The 21,844-nt window shown below is 36.0% G+C and overlaps 1 protein-coding gene across 1 annotated transcript in view; it reads left to right on the forward strand.

Annotated features, from left to right (window-relative positions):
• The window catches only part of LOC128122157 (ATP-binding cassette sub-family A member 6-like), a 69,965-nt gene that overhangs the window by 14,215 nt on the left and 33,906 nt on the right, over nucleotides 1-21,844 (forward strand). Inside the window, exons 7-17 of the mRNA XM_052757477.1 lie at nucleotides 6,170-6,355; nucleotides 8,441-8,588; nucleotides 9,869-10,037; nucleotides 11,370-11,428; nucleotides 15,948-16,058; nucleotides 16,431-16,606; nucleotides 16,810-16,929; nucleotides 17,171-17,309; nucleotides 17,857-17,947; nucleotides 18,975-19,114; nucleotides 21,338-21,454. Of these exons, the coding sequence (XP_052613437.1) occupies nucleotides 6,170-6,355; nucleotides 8,441-8,588; nucleotides 9,869-10,037; nucleotides 11,370-11,428; nucleotides 15,948-16,058; nucleotides 16,431-16,606; nucleotides 16,810-16,929; nucleotides 17,171-17,309; nucleotides 17,857-17,947; nucleotides 18,975-19,114; nucleotides 21,338-21,454 (1,456 nt within the window). The remainder of the gene's footprint in view (nucleotides 1-6,169; nucleotides 6,356-8,440; nucleotides 8,589-9,868; nucleotides 10,038-11,369; nucleotides 11,429-15,947; nucleotides 16,059-16,430; nucleotides 16,607-16,809; nucleotides 16,930-17,170; nucleotides 17,310-17,856; nucleotides 17,948-18,974; nucleotides 19,115-21,337; nucleotides 21,455-21,844) is intronic.

The following is a 21,844-nucleotide window of genomic DNA, read 5'->3' on the forward strand; positions in this document are numbered from 1 at the left end:
ACATAAGCAAGGGACTTACTCTCTTTTCTATTTTTCTTTTATTAAAAATAGATTCTTTTATATATATCTATATCTATATCCATATTTATATCTATATATATATCTCCTGATTATAGTTTCCCCTCCCTCCACTCTTCTCAGTTCTTCCCTACCTCCCCACCCCTCCAGATCCACTCCCTTTCCGTCTTTCATTAGAAAATAACTGGCTTTTAAGAGAGAACAACTAAACATGACAAAATATAATAAGACGAAACAAAAACTATCATATCAAAATTGGACATGACAACCCAAGTGGAGGAAAAGATTCTCAAGAGGAGGCACATGAGTCAGAGACACACTTATTCTCATGCTCAGGACTCCCATAGGATACTAAGCTAAAAGCTATCGCGTATATGCAGAGGACATGGAGCAGACTCATGTAGGCCCCCTACTTGCTGCTTCAGTCTCTGAGCTCATATGCACCTTGCTTAGTTGATTCAGAGAGCCTTGTTCTCCTGTCGTCTTTCATTCCCTCTGGCTGTTAGAATTTTTCAGCCTTCTCTTCCAGGGGATTCTCTAAACACTGAGGGCAGGGATTTGATGGAGACCTCCCATTTAGATTCTCTCTGAGTAATGTTGGGCTGTGGGTCTCTGCACCCATGCCCATCTGCTGCAGGAGGAAGCTTCTCTGGTGGTAACTGAATAAGGCATTGATCAATGAGCATAGCAGAGTAGCATTAGGAGTCATGTTATTGAATTTTTTTTAGACTATTAGTGTTTTGTTTTATCCTAGATCCTTGGGCTACCTACTCTCTGGTTCCTGATTATCCAAGCAATGTTGGGTATGGGTTCCATCTGGAGTGGGCCTTAAGGCAAATCAGACATGGGTTGGCTACTACCACAAGTTGTTAGCTACCATTTCCCTAGCATATTCTGCAGGCAGGACAGGTTTCTGGTCATTGGTTTTGTATCTGGACTCATGTTTCTTTTTTGGTAGCCTGCAGAGTATCTTCCTACACTAAAGTGGCTACAATGTAGGGGTGAAAGCTCCATGTAGGCACCAGCTTGATTTCTCCATGTTCAAAGAGTTGTTGGGTATTGTCCTCAGCAATGGGGCCCTATTGTCAGTTTACAGAGAGCAAACCTTTGTCTTAGCATCAGCCTGGGTTGTTTGGGGATTTCCATGGGACCCCCTTAGCCAACAACTCAACTGAATGCAACCCAGTCCCACCACTGGAAGCCTCACCTGATTACAAGAGATGGCCAGTAGAGACTCATATCCTCCATTACTAGGAGACCTCATTAGAATCACCTTCACATATTGCAGGAAGTTTCCACTGCACTGGGTTTCCCATTCCTCATATGCCCTGCATTTCCAGGGATCTCTGCCTGCAGTCTCCCCTCCCAGGGAGATCCATGCATCTACACCTCTTGTCTTTACCTTACCTCTCTGGGTCTATGGATTGTAGCTTGGTTATTATTTACTTAATGGCTAATAACCACTTATAAATGAATACATACAGTATTTATCTTTCTGGGTCTTGGTTACCTCACTAGGATGATTTTTTTCCTAGTTCTATCCGTTTGACTGGAAATTTCATGATCTCATTTTTTTTAAATAGCTGAGTAATACTCCACTGTGTAAATGCACATTTTCTTTATCCATCCTTCTGTGAAGGGACATTTAGGTTGTTTCCAGTTTCTGGCTATTAAGAATAAAGCTGCAATGAACCTAGTTGAGCAAGTGTCTTTGTGATAGGATAGAGCTTCTTCCTTTGGGTATATGCACAAGAGTGGTTGGTATAGTTAGGTCTTGAAGTAGATCAAATCCCAACTTTCAGAGGAATTACCATATTGATTTCCGTAGTGGCTGTATGAGTTTGTACTCCCACCAGTGATGGAAGAATGTTCCCCTTGCTCCATATCCTTCCCAGCATAAGCTACCACTCGTGTTATTGTTTTTAGCCTTTCTGACAGGTATAAGTTGGAATCTCAATGTAGTTTTGATTGGCATTTCCCTGATGGGTAAGGATAGTGAAAATTTCTTTAAGTGTTTCTCAGGCATTTGAGACTCCTCTATTGAGAATTCTCTGTTTAGATCTGTACCCCATTTTAAAATTGGATTATCTGGGTTTTTTTGATATGCATTTTCTGGGGTTCTTTATATATTTTGGATATTAGTCCTCTATTGATTGTGGAGTTGTTAAAAATCTTTCCCTGTTCTGTGACTGCTGCTTTGTCTGATTGATGGTGTCCTTTGCCTTACAGAAGCTTTTCAGTTTCATGAGGTCCCATTTATCAATTATTGATATTAGTGACTGTCCTATTGGTGTTCTGTTCAAAACATCATCTACTATGCCATTGTGTTCAAGGCTATTCCCCACATTCTCTTCTATCAGGTTCAATGTATCTGGTTTTATGTTGAGGTCTTTGATCCACTTGGACTTGAGTTTTTTTTTTTTTTTTTTTTTTGGTTTTTCGAGACAGGGTTTCTCTGTGTAGCTTTGCGCCTTTCCTGGAACTCGCTTTGGAGACCAGGCTGGCCTCGAACTCACAGAGATCCGCCTGGCTCTGCCTCCCGAGTGCTGGGATTAAAGGCGTGCGCCACCACCGCCCGGCCTGGACTTGAGTTTTATATAGGGTGATAAGTATAGCTCTACTTGCAATCTTCTGCATGTAGATACCCAATTTGTCCATCACCATTTGTTGAAGATAATCCTCCTCCATGTATTTCTGGCTTCTTTACCAAAAACCAGGCATTCATATGTGTGTAGATTTATCTTTGGGTATTCAATTAGATAACATTGATCAATTTGTCTGTTTTTATGTCAATACTATGTAATTTTTATTACTATAACTCTGTAGTACATCTTGAAATCAGGAATGGTGAGGCCTGCCCTACCTCCAGCAGTTCTTTTATTGTTCAGGGTTGTTTTAGCTATCCTGGGTTTTTTGTTTTCCATATGAAGTTGAGTATTGTCCTTTCAGGTCTGTAAAGAATTGTTTTGGAATTTTGATGGGGATGGCATTGAATCTGTAGATTGCTTTTGGTAAGATGGCCATTTTTACTATGTTAATCTTACTGAGCATAGGAGATCTTTCTGTTTTCTGGTATCTTCTTCAGTATCTTTCTTCAAAGACTTGAAGTTTTTATCATACAAGTCTTTCACTTGATTGCTAAGAGTTACCCAAGATAGTCTATATTATTTGAAGCTGTTTTGAAAGTTGTTTCCATAATTTCTTTCTCAGTCCATTTGTCATTTGTACACAGGAGAGCTATTGGATTTTTGAGTTAATCTTGTATCCAGATACTTTGCTGAAAGTATTTACAATCTGTAGGAGTTCCTGGTGGAATTCTTAAGGTAACTTATGTACACTATCATATCATCTGCAAATAATGATACTTTGACTTCTTCCTTTTCAGTCTGTATCCCCTTGATCTCTTTCAGTTGTCTTATTGCTCTAGTTAAGACTTCAAGTACTGTATTGAGTAGAAATGGAGAGAATAGACAACCTTGTCTTGTTCCTGGTTTTAATGAAATTGTTTTGAGTTTCTCTTCATTTAACTTGATGTTGGCTATAGACTTGCTGTAAATTGCCTTTATTATGTTTAGTGATGTTCCTCATATCCCAAATCCCTCTACAACTTTTATCATGAAGGGGTGTTGGATTTTCTGTATCTAATGAGATGATCATATAGTTTTATTTTCTTTCAGTTTGTTTATATGGTGGATTACATTTACTGATTTTTGTATACTGAATCATCCCTGTATATCTGGAATGAAGCCTACTTGATCATGGTGGATGATCTTTTTGATGTGTCTTAGATTTTGTTTGCAAGCATTTTATTGAGTATTTTTGCATCAATGTTCATGAGGGAAAATGGTCTGTAATTCTCTTTCTTTGTTTTGTCTTTGTGTGGTTTGGGTATCAGGGTAATTGTGGTCTCATAAAATGAATTTTGGCAATATTCCTTCTGTTTTAATTTGTGGAATAATTTGAGGAGTATTGGCAGTAACTTGTCTTTGAAATTCTGGTAGAATTCTATGGTAAAACCATATGGCCCTATGCTCATTTTGGTTGAGAGACTTAATGACTGCTTCTCTCTCCTTAGGAGTTATAGATCTACTTACATTGTTTATCTAATTTTGATTAACTTTGGTAAGTGGAGTACAGATTTTTAAAGTATATCCTTATGATTCTCTGGGTTCTTTGGTGTCTATTGTTATGTCCCACTTCTCATTCCTGATTTTGTTAATTTGGATATTGTCTTCCACCTTTTAGTTAGTTTGGATAAGGATTTATCTATCTTGTTGACATTCTCAAAGAACCAACTCTTCATTTCACTGATTCTTTGTATTTTTCTCTTTGCTTCTATTTTATTGATCTGAGTCCTCAGTTTGATTATTTCCTGTCTTCTACTCCTCTTGGGTGTGTTTACTTCTTTTTGTTCTAGATCTTTCATGTGTGCTGTTCAGGTGCTAGTATGAGATCTTTCTACTTAGTGCTATGAACTTTTTTCTTAGCACTGTTTTCATTGTGTCCTATAAGTTTGGGTATGCTGTGTATTTATTTTCATTGAATTCTAGGAAGTCTTTATTTTTTTCCTTATTTCTGTCTTGACCAAGTAGTCATTCAGTAGAGAATTGTTCATTTCTATGAGTTTTTAGACTTTCTGATGTTTCTGTTGTTGAAACCCAGCTTTAATGGTGGTCTGATAGAATGCAGGGGGTCATTTCCATTTTCTTGTATCTGTTGAGACTTGCTTTGTGACCGAGTATGTGGTCAATTTTGGAGAAAGTTCCATAAGGTGCAGAGAAGAAAGTTTATTTTGTGTTTGGGTGAAATGTTCTGTAGATATCTCTTAGGTCCATTTGGTTGATAGTATCTGTTAGTTGCAGTATTTTTTGTTATTTTTTATCTGGATGCCCTGTCCATTGGTGAGTGTGGGCTATTGAAGTTCCCCCTATTAATGTGTGAGGGTCAATATGTGCTTTAATCTGTAGTAGTGTTTCTTTTACAAACTTGTGTCCTGTGTTTGGCTCATAGATGCTAAGAGTTGGAATTTCATCTTGATGGATTTTTCCATTAATGAGTATATAATATCCTTCCCTATCTTTTTTCATTAATTTTTTATGTGAAGTCTATTTTGTTAGATATTAAAATAGCCACAGCACTTGCTTCTTCAGCCCATTTTCTTGGAATATGTTTTTCCTACCATTTACCACAAGGTAATATCCTAGCCTTGATGGTAAGTCATATTTCTTGGATGCAGTGGAAGAATGGATCCTGTTTTTCCATTCATTCTGTTAGTCTGTGTCTTTTTATTGAGGGAATTGAGACCATTAATATTTAGAGATATCAATGACCAGTTAATGTTGATGCTGTTATTTTGTTGTTGTTGTTGTTGCTGCTGCTGCTGCTGCTGCTGCTTTGTTGTTGTTGCAGTGGTGGTGGTAGTGGTGGTGGTGGTGTGTGTGTGTGTGAGTGCATCCCTTCTTTTGATTTTAGTGGTGTGAGACTGAGATATTTGATTTAGGAGAACACAGAGAAAGAAGAGCTCAAAATTTTTGTTTACTCTAAAAATATTAAAGGATTTTTTAAAAAAAAAGTGTTACATATAATTCAAATAGTGCTTATTATAATTATTGACACGTTATTAAATAAATTACTGGAATTCATTGTGGTATTTCCATAGAGGCAGATATCCTCTACTGTTTGATCTATTCTTAGCAATCTCCATATAGCGTCCTTCCAGCTCCTTGAGTTTTTCATTCTTTTCTGTCCTTTTCCTCCTTCCCATCTCTCCATCCTTCTCTGAACAGTGGTTTCTGTATTTTTTCATCATCTAGGATGTTTTCTGAAGAAGTCATGTAGATGGATAATTTTCCTTAGTACCTTAATTTAGCTTTGCTTAATTCCCCAACAGTGTGTGTTCTACCCTATTCTTGGATTATCTTTCAGCTTTCCCTGTCTCTTTTGTAGAAACAAAAACCCAGCAAATGGGTAGGGCATGTAAGGATCTTATTTAAAAAAAAAAAAAAAGATTAGAGGGCAGAATAGAGTTGGTAGAACTTCACACTCCTCTCACTTTCTCAGTGATAATATCTTGTATGAAGTAATGAACCTGGTTGTGCTGATGTCCCTCAAAGGCTATTACCTGCAACAGCCAATGTCTTTTCTCTTTCAGATAGCTGTCACTTTCCTGGTGGCTGTTTTGTTACAGAAAGCTGTCCTCACCAATCTAATCGTATTTCTCTTTACCTTCCTTTGGGGATGTGTGGGGTTCACTGTACTTCATAAACAACTCCCCACATCTCTGGAATGGATTCTGAGCATTTGCAGCCCTTTTGCCTTCACCTCTGGGATGGCTAAGGTAAAAACATAGGTTATTATTGATGCTTTAAAAGGAATTAATTCTTGACGACTCCTTAGAGGCCACTCTGGCCCTAACCAAGAGCTTTTTACCAGAGTAACTGTCTTGCTACAAAGCTAAATTTGCTACATTATTAAAAAAATTGCCATTGAATAAAAGTTAAAATAAAAACAGCTAGTTAGTAAAAAATTCTGTGTAAACATATTTTAAAGCACATTATTGTGTAATTTATGAATCAATTATGAAAATCTTTGAAGATGTAAGTACATACTATAACAAAATTTATAAAGCCCATCAGTGTACTTATGAACTTTTTAAGAAGTAGAATACTGTGTTCATTGTGAAGCACCTCTAAATATACCATCATTCCACAGGTAACCATTTTATGAAAATTACCTCCTTGCGGTTTACTACCAGTCAAGTTTGGGCTTTGAAATACAAATATTTGTTTCATCCATTTTTAAATTTATGTAAGAAATGCTACACAAAATATATTTAAAAAATTAACTTTTCCACTCAGTATTATGTTAAGTATCATGCATAGTCTTGTATATAGCTATAGTATAGTGTTATATACCATCTTATTGTATGCCTATATTACTTTCTTTTTGATAAATGAGTAGAATTCCAGGGTTTGATGGTTTTTTGATGAAGCTATTACAGACATTCTTTCATCTGTTTCTGTATACTAGTTCTGTTTGGTGTATAAGTAGGAGTTGGAAAATGGGACTAGTGTATAGAAACCTTAATACTGTCACTAAATACTTTCTAAAATGATTACTTTATTTGACTTATATAAAAATGATGCTAGAATATTCCAGTTTTTCTCAGTGTTTACTAACATTTGTTATTGGTAAATTTTCAAATTTTAGCTATTCTAATGAATATGTGATTTATTATTGTAATCATTCATTTGTGTTTTCTAGACTTTTGATAAAATTGGATGCCTTTGATAAAATTGGATACCTTTTAATGTAGTATCTTTTTGTGTTTTTCTTTTGCAAATTTTCTATTCAGATGTTTTCTTTGAATTTCTACTGAGTTCTTTATATTTTCCTTATTACTTTATAACAATTTCCTACATATGCTGTGTAACAGACTGCTGTGGGATGGTCTGTATGTCAAATGTGTTGCTGATTGGTCAGTGGCCAGGCAGGAAGTATAGGCGGGACAAGGAGGAGAAAAAACTGGGAAGTGGAAGGCTGAGTGAGGGAGACACTGCCAGCGGCCATCAGGACAAGGAAGATGTAAAGTACCGGTAAGCCACAAGCCACGTGGCAAGGTATAGATTAATAGAAATGGATTAATTTAAGCTGTAAGAACAGTTAGCAAGAAGCCTGCCACGGCCATACAGTTTGTAACCAATATAAGTGTCTGTGTTTACTTGGTCGGGTCTGAGTGACTGTGGGACTGGCAGGTGAGAGAGATTTGTCCTGACTGTGGGCCAGGCAGGAAAACTCTAGCTACAACAGACTTTTTTTCAGTTATTGCTAACTTTTCTCTTTTCTTATTGATTCCTTTGATGAACAGAGATTTAAGAAAATGGTTTATTTATTTTTATTTTATATGTATGTGTGTGCACCATGTGCATGCAGTGCACACAGGACCAGAAGAGGGCATTAGATCACATGGAAGTGGAGGTATAGCCAGTTGTGAGCCCCTTGACTTACTGTACAGTTCTGGACCTCTAAGACAACACTGACTGGAAATGCAAGCAAAGGAAAATTTTCAGCATTTTACTATTAAACATGGTATTTCAAGGAGACATTTATCTTCTTAGTTTGTGAAGAAATCTCCTGCAATATGAATGGATACTTTCCTTCTCAAGTGCTTTCTCTGCATCTACTAGACCAATTACAACTCTCCCCTTCATTTGTTACATGCAGAATTATATTGATTTATATTCAAATATTGACTCAGTCTTGCATTCCTAGTAGCTTTATTTACTTGTATACTGCTTATTATTTACTACACCTTTATTAAAATATTTCTTTGAAAAGTTAACTTGCAAATGAATAATTATTGGTGCTATGCTGTCTTATTTATGAGTTTAGGAATTAATCATGATTTTTGTTTGAATCTTAGATTATCTTCCTGGATTATAACTTGAATGGTGTAGTATTTCCTGACTCTTCAGGAGAATCATATGTAATGTTAGTGACATTTTCCATATTGGCTTTTGATGGTTTTATCTACTTGGTTCTGGCACTGTATTTTGACAAAATCTTGCTCTGTAAGTATTAGTGGACTTTTCTCTGACCTTTCCCTTATTGATTACATAGAAAAGTTTTTCTTAAGATTATATTAAAATAGCTTTAGAGGTGAGAATAAATGCCTAATCTCAGTCTGAATTTAGTTGTATTTTCGAGTAAATAATATTTATGCAAAATTATTCTGATTTTAAAAACAATGATATAATTATATAAGTCAATTTTGAAATGTAATTATATATTAAGTTTTGTAACTCTTTCAAGTATTCATCAAAGTGTTTTGAAAGAGTGATAGCAAGAATTTATATCAGAACAACCTGAAAAGACAAAAAAAGAATTGAGAGTAGGAGTAGGTGAGGTTCCCAGGCCTGGGTGGACAGCAGGAGAGAGGACGAGAGGAGCCGAGTCGAGGACAGTGGGTAACATGTAAGTAAGGAACTCAAAATTGAAAAGCATTGCAGAAGAAAACTGCAAAAGCAATAGTTAGTTCTTACTGTGGTTTGGTTATTACTAGGTCATTACACTGTAGAAACATTTTCTAAATAAATATTTGTTAGTCATTATTCTCAACATTTCCACATTTTGTTTACATTTACAAATATATAAATCATGCAGTTAATTTTCTTTATCTTATCAATAACCAAAAAATTCACATAAGCCCAAAGTTCTCCCATGTATACTAGAATCAGAATGTTCATTTCTGTGCATGACTTTATTCATGCTTGTAATTTTTAATATTCCCCACTTTGATAATAGCTAGTGTTGTCTTGTATATTTACATGTATTTATTTGTATGCCCACTGTCCATTTTTTCTGGCTTATATATGAAGATCCTTAATAACAAATAATGTTTAATATCTTTTGTATTAATAAAAATTTACAATATTGTATTTGTCTTGGAAAAATAATTTCTGCATGTGTTGATTTTCACTCATTTACCTATATATGAATTTGTAGATTTCAGTATCATGTTCAATTATATTGGCATGGTCACCTTATTTAAGTTTATAACCATATCTGTAGTTTTTACATGCCATATTAATAATTGTGTTTCTAAAAATATTTGTCTTCACTTGTCCTCATAGATACCTTTTAGATTATATTTTTCAATTATTTGGTTTATATTTTGTTGAAAGTTCTATTGTATTAATTTTTGCAATTTACTTTATCATTGTTTATCAGTTTTCTTCTGAAGGAAAAAAATTTGAATGATGTTTGAAATTTCAAAATATTTCTTCTTTTCTGAGCAAGACTTCTTTATTCATTATACTGATCTGATATTTTATCATTCTTGACTAATTAGACAGGGATGAACGCCGTCATTCTCTACTGTTTTTCTTGAATTCATCATCTTGTTTTCGACAAAAGACTAGTAGTAACAAGGTCATTGAGAGAGGGATAGACTCTGAGCTTCCTTCAGATGATTATTTTGAGCCTGTGGCTCCAGAATACCAAGGAAAAGAAGCCATCAGGTAAACACATTTGTAACTGTGCTAATATGAATAAAAGGCTAACAAATTGTTAACCACCAGCTCTCTCTGGGTGGGTGGTAAATGTTGAAGGGGCAGGCATTGTTGTTATTAGCATCATTTTGAACCGTCCACACTCCAATGAAATCCCCTTTGATTACCTCTAGGCGGCCTAACCTTGTCATATCTTGTCTGACTTCCTGCTCCTATCTTTTGGGTTTGTTTTAAAACTTTCGTTGTTTTGCTTTTGTTTTTTGAGACAGGGTCTCCCTATAGCTCAGGTTGGCCTCATACTATGTTTAATACTCAAAGATGAGCTTGAACTTCTGTTTCTCTTTCCTCCACTTCCCAAGTGCAGGGGATTGTAGGCATGTAGCCCCACGCCTGGCTATATGTCCTTTAAGAGAGAAATTGGATGTATGGAAGGCACACCAAAAAAGTGTTATGTGATAGTAAGGGCAGAAGTTTGAACATTGCCAGAAAATCTACAGAATGTCTGCCCCAATGCAAATGATTCTTCTCCGCTCTGAAATCTGGAAAATATCATTTCCTCCTAAATGGGAGCTTCTTTATTAAGATAAAATGTTAAAGGCTGAATGAAAAAAAGAAATAAAAAGGAAAGGAAAGGACATGCTGCTCCTAGGTATGGTGGAGGAGAAAGTTTATTGTAGACATGTGAGAGAGCATAGCCAGAGGCAGGGACATCTGGGAGAGTCTAGAGTGGCCTTGACCAGACTCAGCTCCCCTCTGTGAAGAGACGGGAAGGGGATGAGGGAGAGGGGAACTAGGTGCAACAGCCAGGTGGCCAAAGGCACAAAAGGGAAGGGTAACCAAGATGTCTGGATTATATAGGGAAGTTCCTGACTGAGGGATTTAGGGAGAACCTGGGCCGGGTGCAGCTTTGATATGTTAAATAGGTATCTCAGCCATTGTCCTGGGTTTGAAACTTAACAAGGGCCAGCTTCAAAGGACATGCAAAGCCAGTGGACATTATAATATACAAAGAAGGCCTTAAATAAAGTTTCTGATGAGACCTAATCTCTTTTAAATTTTATTACTATTAATAGTCATATTGCTGTACTTGTATAAATGTAAATATGAGACTAAAGCCAAATTGCAGAGACAAAATGAGTCTGGAACTAAAGTCTAAAGAATCTCATTTATTTTCTGTTTCAGAAGAAATAATTAATTGAAAATAATTATTTATGTATCTAAGCAGTCAAGTTATTTCAAATGTTATTTGCTATAAAGTATTTTCTACATCCACCATCATATCTGTCTGTGCTATTTTTACTTGTGCATATGGGCTAATAAAATGCCTCTTTATTGTTTCAGAATAAGAAATATTAAAAAAGAATATAAAGGGAAGTCTGGAAAAGTGGAGGCTTTGAAAGGTAAAGAAAAATAGTCCATTCTTTACTTGACTTGATCAGTAATACCAAAACCTGGGAAGCTTTCAGGATGAAAATGTAAATATACTGACAAAACAAAACAAGAGAAAGAAGCAAGAATCCAAGTAGCCTAACTCAACCACCTGGAACTAATAATAATTCAGAATTTATTATAAAATCCTTCCAGATAGTTCATGGATTTATTAATTTACAAGAATGTGATCATACTGTGAAAAATATAGCTTTGTTTTGCTTTTTACAAGACTGTCATAAATACATTTTTATATTTGTAGTATCAGGAAAGAATGCTAGAATCTGATAAAATTTTTAGATTGTCATAGAATTTACAGTTTATTAATGATGTGTTAGTGAACTGAAATATTAACCAAAACAAGATTAATAAAACCTTTGACAGTGAATTAAACTAACAAATCAATATCCTATGACAAAAATTTTTTTAATTTTTTATGATTAAGCATATTGTAATACTAAATATTTTAAGAAGAATAGTTTTATATAACAAATATTAAGCAAGCATCAATTAACAGCTACATTTTGGAGGTTCAGTTGCTTTTATTAAAAAATTATTTTTAGGCTGGGCATGGTAGCATCTTTTTCTTTTCTTTCTCCCCCCCGTATTAAAAATAGATTCTTTTCTCATATAACATATCCTGATTATAGTTTCCCTTCCGTCTACTCCTCCCAGTTCCTCTCTACTTTCCCTCCTATCTGGAACTACTCCCTTTTCATCTCTCATTAGAAAAGAACAGGCTCCTAAGAGATAACAACAAAACATAACAAAGTATAATAAGAAAAAAACAAAAATCATCACATTAAAGTTGGACAAGGCAAACCGACAGAAGGAAAGAGCCCCAATAGAAGGACAAGAATCAGACCCACTCATTCACACACTTGGGAGACTCATAAAAATATTAAACTGAAAGCACAATAATATATACACTGAGGACTCATGCCAAGTCTGTTTGCTGCTTCAAATTCTGTGAGTTCATAAGATTTTTACTCATTTGATTTAGAGGGCTTTGTTCTAGTGTCCTCTATCCCCTCTGGTTCTTACGCTGTTTTCACCTTCTTTTCTATTCTTTGGGGGTTCCCTGAGCTCTGAGGAAAAGGATTTGATGAAGACATCCCATTTAGAGCTGTGTGTTCTAAGGTTTCTCTCTATATATAATGTCTGGCTGTGAGTCTCTATGTTTGTTCCCCTCTGCTGAAGGAAGAAGCTTCTCTGATGATGGCTGAATAAGGCACTGATCTATACATATAGTAGAATATCACTAGGAGTCATTTTATTGTTTCATTTTCTTTTTTTAAACCAGTATTATTTGTAGCTGGAGTTTTCCTGCCTGGCCCACAGTCAGGGCAAATCTCTCTCACCTGCCAGTCCCACAGCCGTCAGACCCGACCAAGTAAACACAGAGACTTGTATTGGTTTCAAACTGTATGGCCATGGCAGGCTTCTTGCTAACTGTTCTTTCAGCTTAAATTAATCCATTTTTATAAATCTATACCTTGCCACATGGCTCGTGGCTTACCGGCATCTTCACATGCTGTTTCTCATCGTGGCGGCTGGCAGTGTCTCTCTGACTCAGCCTTCCACTTCCCAGCTTTATTCTCCTCCTTGTCCCGCCTACACTTCCTGCCTAGCCAATGGCCAATCAGTGTTTTAATTATTGACTAATCAGCAACACATTTGACATACAGAACATCCCACAGCAATTATTTGGTTTTTACTCTAGGCTCTGGTCTACCTAGTCTCTGGTTCTTGGTCACCCAAGCAGTGTTGAGTATGATATTGGTTGGTTACTCCCACAAGCTTTGTGCCACTATTGCCCTAGCATATTTTGCAGGCAGGGCAGATTTTAGATCAAAAGTTTTGTGGGTGAGTTGTGTTTATATTTCTCTTTTGGTAGCCTGCAGAGTATATTCCAATACCAAAGACACTAGATCTCAGAGGTGAAGGTTCTTTGTAGGCACCAGCTTGACCTCTCCATGTTCAATGAGTTGTGTTGGTGTTGTCTTCAGCAATGGGGCCTTGCTGTCAGTTTGTGGAGAGTAACTGATAGTCTTTGCAACAGCCTGGGTTGTTTGGAGATTTCCTTTTGACCCAACTCAATTGTATGTAACCCAGTCCCAGTACTGGAAGCTTTGTTTGATGACAAGAGATGGCCAGATGGGACTATGTCTCCCTCATTGTTTGGAGACTTCATTAGGATCACTGTTATATATTTTAGGAAGTTTCCACTGTACTAGGTTTCTATACCACCCCTCAAATGCCCCTCAGGTTTAGCTGTCTTTCCCCACATTCCTTCTCTCAACCTCATCTCCCCTCCCCCTCCACATCTGATCTTTATATATTTTGGATTTTAGTCCTCTATTCGATGTGAGGTTGGTAAAAATCTTTTTCCATTCTGTAGGCTGCCACTTTGTCCAAATGACATGTCCTTTGGTTAGCATATGTCTTTAATCCCAGCATTTGGGAGGCAGAGGCAAAAGGCTCTCTGTGAGTTTAAGGTCAGCTTGGTCTTACTTGAGAGTTCTGGGCCAGTCAGGGCTACATAGTGAGACCATGTCAAAAATAAATATATAAAGAAATAAAATAAGACATGTGTTTTACAAAAGACTGAATCTTAAAAAGCTAAAGTGGATGGATCATAAACTCTACTTAAGATTGAGAGTTCTCTATCCATTCTGTTTGCATTGTGTTTATTTTCTAACAGTTGGGCTCCTCTTAGCTCAATATTATTTATTTCTCTGAGATTGGGTCTTGGAGAATTCAGTGTATATATGAACAACTTTATTTTACCTTGAAGTTTTTTTATTAAATACCATCATTTCCTTCTTAAATTTGGCTTAGGCTTTCTTGAAGTAATTTTAAATTTAATTTAAAATTTCAGAGCACATTATGAACTACCTTGACACTTACTAGAGTCACAAACTTTGCGTCTTTAAAATTTTTCTTCCATTTTCAGAATTAGTAGCACTTTAAAAAATTAAAGCATTGTGTGTCAAGACTTAAAAAAATATACAGATGTTCCAATTGGAGAGTTTCCATGTGGAATTACTCACTGGAAGGCCAGGAGGGAGTAGCTCTCTCTAGGCCTTCTCTTCTTGCAGCTGCTCCTTGTGGCCATTCTGGATCAATTTTGAGATCTTGGTTTTACAATTCCTGGGGCTAAATAATATTGCATTGTATCAGTAACAGGATGAGTGCAACTATCACACCAATGTTTGACATTTAGTTTATTTCTAAGTCTTCACTATCGTAAAAATACTAAAATGAATATCTGTTCAATCTCTATTAAGGTCACTGTCTCCAGAAGATGGGTTTATATGAGCAGAATCACTGAAAAGATCAATATTTTCAAGATTCCTGATTCATATTTTAAATCACTTACCTCCAAAGTCATAAAACCTATGCTTATAAGCTATATATATATTTAAAACAATGAGTTATGTGAATTATGCTAAGAACTTTATGTGAAAATTTTTATATTTAGTTTTATGAAAGTCAAATTATTTCTTTCACACTTTGATGATGAGGAAACTGAGTTTTATATTTAATTATTGCTGTGATGAGATCAGTTCCAGGTTAGCCAATGTCACTTTCCTCTTGCCTTGAAAATGCTATCATTATTTTATTGTATTTAATTTATCTCTTAATTAATCCATTAGTGTGCGTGCACATATGTGCATGATGTGTTTATGGAGTGTGTGTAGGGGGGTGCATGGACCCCAGTGTTTATGTGGAGGTGAGAGGATAACTTTCTGGAGTTGGTTCTCTCCTCCACTTTTACATGGGTTCTGGAGCGAAAACTCAGGTTGTCAGGCTTCCTCAGCAAGAGCCCCTACCCACCGATCACCTCATCGGCCCGTAACTGTGTATTTTCTTTTAATTTAAAAACAACAAATATTCCTGGCTAGCCAAGGCTACACAGCTACATGTTGTCTCAAAATGTTTAAATAAAAACAAAACACAAATATAAAAGTTGCTAATGTACATTTTTGTTGTGCAACATCTTGGTTTTTCTTTGTTTTTTGTTTTGTTTTGTTTGAGACAAGGTCTCTCTTTGTACCCTTGAATGTCCTGGAATCTCTATGTAGACCAGTTTGGCCTAAAACTCTTAGAGATCCTTTTGTCTTCTCTGCCTCCTAAATGTCTGGATTAAAGAAATACTCCATCACATCCAAAGTAACATTTTTTAAGTTATTCATCTTTTTAAAAATTATTCATTTGAAAGGTAATTTATTAATCTTTATTTTATAAATATTTTGGTCCCTTCCAGACTTCTGCTAGTCTCTGGATTCTAAACTAATACCATATTGTTGTATGTATTTTACTGAGGTCTGTGTGTCAGTAGCATTGTTTAAGTTACCATAGCTCTTCAGAGTATTATGTAAAGTTTCGATACATTCATCATGAAGTTCAGTTGTCCTGTTCTGTGTGCAGGACTAGCTTTGTCTAATACTCTGTTATTGATAATGTTAATATCTTATACTAAAACAGGCTTGTTCTTTGATATATATGAAAGTCAAATCACAGCAATTCTGGGCCACAGTGGAGCAGGAAAATCTTCATTACTAAACATCCTCAGTGGATTATATGTTCCAACAGCAGGTAAGCAAAAAGCAATATCTCAAAGACAAGATATTTAATAAGAGAACAGGGGTAGATATATGCCTGTCATTTTAGATTCTGTGGTTTGATGGGTATAATCTTTATCGAAAGTTGCTTCTAGAACTGTATGATTTTGAATATACTTCTCACTTTCCAGATTTCATGGGAATCACTAGTATCTCATTGTGTGTTATCTCAGAGAAAATGTACTGCACAGTGTGAGCATGTACTTAGGCTGACTAGTAATTGTTAACAAAGTTGAATTTTATATATTTATGAGCATATGCCATGATTTTATTGAATGAGATCTCTAAATATAAATGAAATATGTTACCCTGCTAACCTTAAAGTATTTTAACTTCTACTTTTTAGGATTAGTCACAGTCTATAATAAAAATCTCTCTGAAATGCAAGACTTGAAGGAAATCAGAAAGATAACTGGTGTCTGTCCTCAACATAATGTTCAATTTGATGCACTCACTGTGAAGGAAAACCTCACCCTCTTTGCTAAGATAAAAGGGATTCTTCCACAGAATGTAAAACAAGAGGTAGACTGTGTGCTTGTATTATCTGAGCTCCCAACCATTCTCTCTGTTCAATCATACCACAGAATTCTCTCAGCCATTTATCTATCTTGGTATGAATGAAATTTAGGCAAAGAAATTCTATAAAATTGCCTTCTTTAATGGCCAGTTAAATTTGTAAAATGTGGATCATTTTGTGTTTTGGGCTTTGTATGTTTCTTGTATAGGTACAACAAATTATATTGGAATTGGACATGCAAAATATTCAGGATAACCTTGCTGAACATTTAAGTGAAGGAGAGAAAAGAAAGCTCACCTTTGGGATTGCCATTTTAGGAGATCCTCGAGTAAGTAAAAGTATGTATGGGAAGAAAGGGTATTGTCAGCAAGAGCCTTGCTCTTCTGCTACTAATGGCGGCAGTGGCAGAGCTTTGAAAGCAGTGTATCAGGTGAGAACCTGCTGTGTTTGCTTCTACAAAGACATAGTACAGTTACAGTTATTTGTTGTGTTTTACTCATTTTCCATGCTATTATGTGGAATTAGTCAACGTGGAGGAGTCACATTTTGACTATCTTTGTCCTCTATAGATTTTGCTCTTAGATGAACCGACTGTTGGACTGGATCCCTTTTCGAGGCAGCGCGTGTGGAGTTTCCTGAAGGAACGCAGGGCAAATCGTGTGATCCTCTTCAGCACTCAGTTCATGGATGAGGCAGACATCCTTGCTGGTAACTGATAATTATATTTCAGTGTTGTGATGAAAACTTTGGGAAATTTATATGTCACATTTATTCCTAGGGTAAGAAACTTGTTCTCATTACCTCAACTCCAAAGCAGGTTAGAGGATATTGGAATCCAGTCCTGTCCTAGAGTTCTTCACTGGCTGTACATTTGTTGTTGAATTGTGGCCAGTAGTGAAAACTTGTGGTGACTTTTTCAGATCATGTTTACTTAAACTCCCAAATCTTTAATATATGTTTACTTGAAAAATAACTGCCTGTTCCTCATCATTCAGGTATACTCTTATGTAATCTGAAATGATAACTATTTTCCTGTTTAGGAAGTGCAAGAGGAAGCTTAAAATGCTTAGTGTTGGGAGCTCTAATCACATCAGTTTTATGATGTATTTCAAATTTTCAAATGTCCAGCAGGCATGGTTATTTCTCATAGGGCACTTCTCCTTTGGAATTCTGAGCTTTTATTTCTCACCTTTCTTTGCTAGAGAGAAAAGAAATGACTGCTAATATTCCTTCATGTTTGCTTCCTTTTACCCAGACAGAAAAGTGATCATGTCCAACGGGAGTCTAAAATGCATGGGTTCTTCCATGTTTCTGAAGAGAAAATGGGGTCTTGGATATCACTTAAGGTAAAGAATTTTGGAGAAAACACTAAATAGATATTTTAAAAGGTCTATTTATTTTACTTGTGTCTGTATGCTACATGTGAGAAGGCCAGAGGAAGACTGGAGTTGTAGGGAGTTGTGAGCCACCAGACTTAGATGCTGGAAATGCAATCTGGTCCTCTGGAAGAGTCTCAAGTTCTGCTAACCACTGAGACGTCTTTCTAGCCCAACATAACTGTTTTAATAGTGGTATACCAGGGGTGGACATTTCTAAGAGAGAATAGGTCTCAAGTTTTATCTCTGACAAAATCAATTGAGAAATGTTTAGTCTAATTTCTTGGCTTCTGGTAATCTGTACTAATGTAAACTCTAGCAAAATTTCTACATTAGAAGTCAAAGCTGTCTGTTCACTATGGGAATATTTTATTACTTTCCAGTTTGCTGTTCTGTGCAGCCTAAACTTCAACATTTTCATTCTTCATTTTCCTCATTGGGTTCACATAATATTGCAGTATTTTCATTCTTTCTTAAGAATCCAAGGCAATACTTTCAGAAACCAGTATTAGCAGGGAGCGAATATGGTTCCAAAGAATTCTGACAACTGTGTCTAAAAAGAAACTGAGTGTAGGCTAAAAGAATTCTAAAAGACAAAAACCTACAGAAAAGTAAAACAGAAATGTCTTGATAATACACTAATTTCTGATAGTCCACTGCCATTTCCCTATGAAATCTCTTGTATAACACCATCCTGATTATCTGCTCATCTTTATAGTGTGTACATAACATTCACTACAATGAGAATGAATTGGAAGGCAGCTATGCTCACCCCTAAATCACCAACGCTACTCTGAGCATGTGTTTGTGTATTTGTAGTTGTTCAGAGTTTGTACATATTCTGTGTTTAAATGACAAAATTTTCAAGTTGGTGGATTATTGTTATTATTACTCATTTTGCTTATTTCATAAAGCTAAGAAAAGTAATATTGAAAGAATTTTTTTGTGTGGTAGCAGTCCAAAAATGTAATAATTTATCATTTTTTGGAACTATTAGTTTGTTTATGGATGAAACATGTGATTCAGAGCAGATAGCATCCTTCATCAATCTTCACATCCCTGATGCTAAACTAAAAGCAAAAACCAAAGAACAGCTTGTGTACATTTTGCCTTTGGAAAGGACAAGCAAGTTTCCAGGTAACACATATGACTGTGATGGGATAAAATTAGAGAAAAACCTTGAATTTTGTTATAATTTTTGTTATTTAATGGATCTAAATTTTGTCTTAATCTTTATGATTCAACAGAAATTAGAAATGAAGATTTGGGTGCACTGTATTGATTTGGTTATTGATCAGTGGAAGCACCAGAGGGGAGGAAACGTGTAAGAGGAAAGAGGAAAAACTAGGAAAATGTACATTATAGAGCAGGTTACTGTGACAGGCAACGGAACTGTAGTACCATTGGAGGAAAATGAGAGTCAGTGTCCTCACAGTTACACCATGGGAGGAAATGGAGAGACTGAGCAGAGTGTGGTTAGGAATGGGTGAAGTTGCAGAGCAGATAAACGACTCATGGAATTGAAGAGGCTTTGATTATTTGATTATTCACATATTTAATTCCAAACACATTGAAAAACCAGGAAAAAACATCAAAGAGGAAGGAGCTAATGTATGACTTGCATTTTCATTCTTGGAATAAAGAAGACCACTCCAGATACAGGTGAACAAGAACAGACCCTAAGAGACTAGCTGTGGAGCTAATTTAGAGGCCCAGAAGGTCTTGATCTACCACAGTGCTAATAAAGATGGAAGAGAGTAGATGTTTGTAAAGTAACCTTGATGATGAAGCTGAAAGGTCTGTCTTATGGGATGCATGCAGAGTGTGACCTGTAGATTTTGGCTTTGATGAGTGAGTAGAAGGCAATGGTATTTATTATAAAGTAGTGCATAGACTAGTTAGATCACAGTGAGAAGAAAGTATCAGTGTCCTGTTTTAGAATTCAACCTGGGAACGCGTTTTGATTTATCAAAAGAGACTTACAGTACGTACCTATACATAGGACAATGGAAATCAAGGGACAAAGTGAGGCATGAATCTGAGGCACGTCGGTATGGATTAGGAACTGGATTTGTATGTGGGTGGAGCAAGAAGGTTGTTTAGAACCAAAACTCTGAGAGAAAGCAAAGGAGAAGTCATGAAGGATGTAGGAACTGAAAGTTCTGCATGTAGTTAGGTGGAAATGAGATGCGATTAGTCATCCTTTTTTTTTTTTTTCTGCTGATCTGTAGCCACAGCCCAAGTAAACTGCTTTGTTAAAGACCAAAGGAAAAGAAAAAAGAAAGATGAAGAATGGGAGAGGGAGTAACAAGGAAAAAAGATGAATTTAAAACTAAATTAGAAAGGGGATGTGGTGGGGTGGGTGGGTGAGAGGACCAGGAGAGGTTGGACGGAAGAGTGTGGTTGAGTATGGAAATACGTTGCATGCATATATAATAATTTTCAAAGAATAATTGAAATATTATATTTGAAAATAGTAGAAATAAAGACTTGTTCATCAAATGTAAAATATGAAAGTCTTGGTGACCTAGAAGAGAGCAGCTTCTGTGGAGGAGAATGACATATATGGACCTGAACTGTTTGTAAGATGTGACAGATTAAATGTGGACAAATTTTTGGAGCCAAACTTGTATACAGAGAGGGATGGGAGGAAGCTATTGTTTGTCTTTGTTTGGTGGACACCATAACATTCTGCCTGACCCAGCAGGTACAGAAGAAAATTATGATGGAAGGGAAAGGAGTTCACCTTGAGAGATCCTTGGGGGATAAAATTCAGAGCATAAGTAAAAGGGGTAGCCTTTGAGGGAGCAGTTGCAAGAGTTACACTCATCCAAAAGGAACCCCAGATATGGGCAGAAGCTTACCTGGGTTTTTTGACTGGTGGTAAAAAAAAAAAAACAAAAACAAAAACAAAAACCACTATAGTCTTTATGACTGCTGATATTTCCTCAGAGAAGTTTGTAGGAAAGTAATAATCTAAGAATTCAAGATAGCCCGGCGATGGTGGTGCACGCCTTTAATTCCAGCACTTGGGAGGCAGAGCCAGGTGAATCTCTGTGAGTTCAAGGCCAGCCTGGTCTACAGAGTGAGATCTAGGACAGGCACCAAAGCTACACAGAGAAACCTTGTCTCAAAACAAAACAAAAAACCCATGAATACGTGATAAAGTGAGACACCTTGAAAATGAAGTTTGGCATAATAATTTCTGAGAGTGTTTTTTTCCTTTAAATTATGATTATATTCCAAAGATATGAAATTTCTGAACATTATTAAATATCATATTTAAGATAAATGTTAATTTATTAGGGTTAGTATATTTATATTGTTCTAAAACTTTATATGTTCCTTCTGTTGACTTAGACTTCTTCAGAGATCTTGATAAATATTCTGGCCAGGGCTTGATGAATTATGAAGTTTCCATGTCAACTCTGAATGAAGTCTTCATGAATCTGGAGGGAGAATCAACTACCAAACAAAGTAAAACTATTTGTATAAGTCACAGAATCAATTAATAAATGGCTATGTGTCAAATTAGCTTTTATGACTTTTTAAGGAGTGTGACCCACTGTAAATTTGACATGGACCGTTAGGTTTTCTGACATCATCAGTACAGCTAGCCACAGGTCCATTCTTAGGTGTTGATTCTAACTACTTGGTATTGCAGCAGTTCTGTCTCCTGATATTTACTGTTTCTTGGTCACTTTGAAATTGTGAATGTTCTTGATCAAAGGTATGGGGTCTGAGTATCACTTCTTATAAAAATTAGTTCTTGCTTGTTAAGAGAAAAAGACCTAAATGGAGAGAGTTTTTACCAACTTCCAGGTAATTTAATGGGATATAATAGCTGCCATTTTGGAGATCTTCCTT

The sequence above is a fragment of the Peromyscus californicus genome, unplaced genomic scaffold (assembly GCF_007827085.1).
Source record: "Peromyscus californicus insignis strain IS unplaced genomic scaffold, ASM782708v3 Scaffold_3__1_contigs__length_106647218, whole genome shotgun sequence".
NCBI lineage: Eukaryota > Metazoa > Chordata > Mammalia > Rodentia > Cricetidae > Peromyscus > Peromyscus californicus.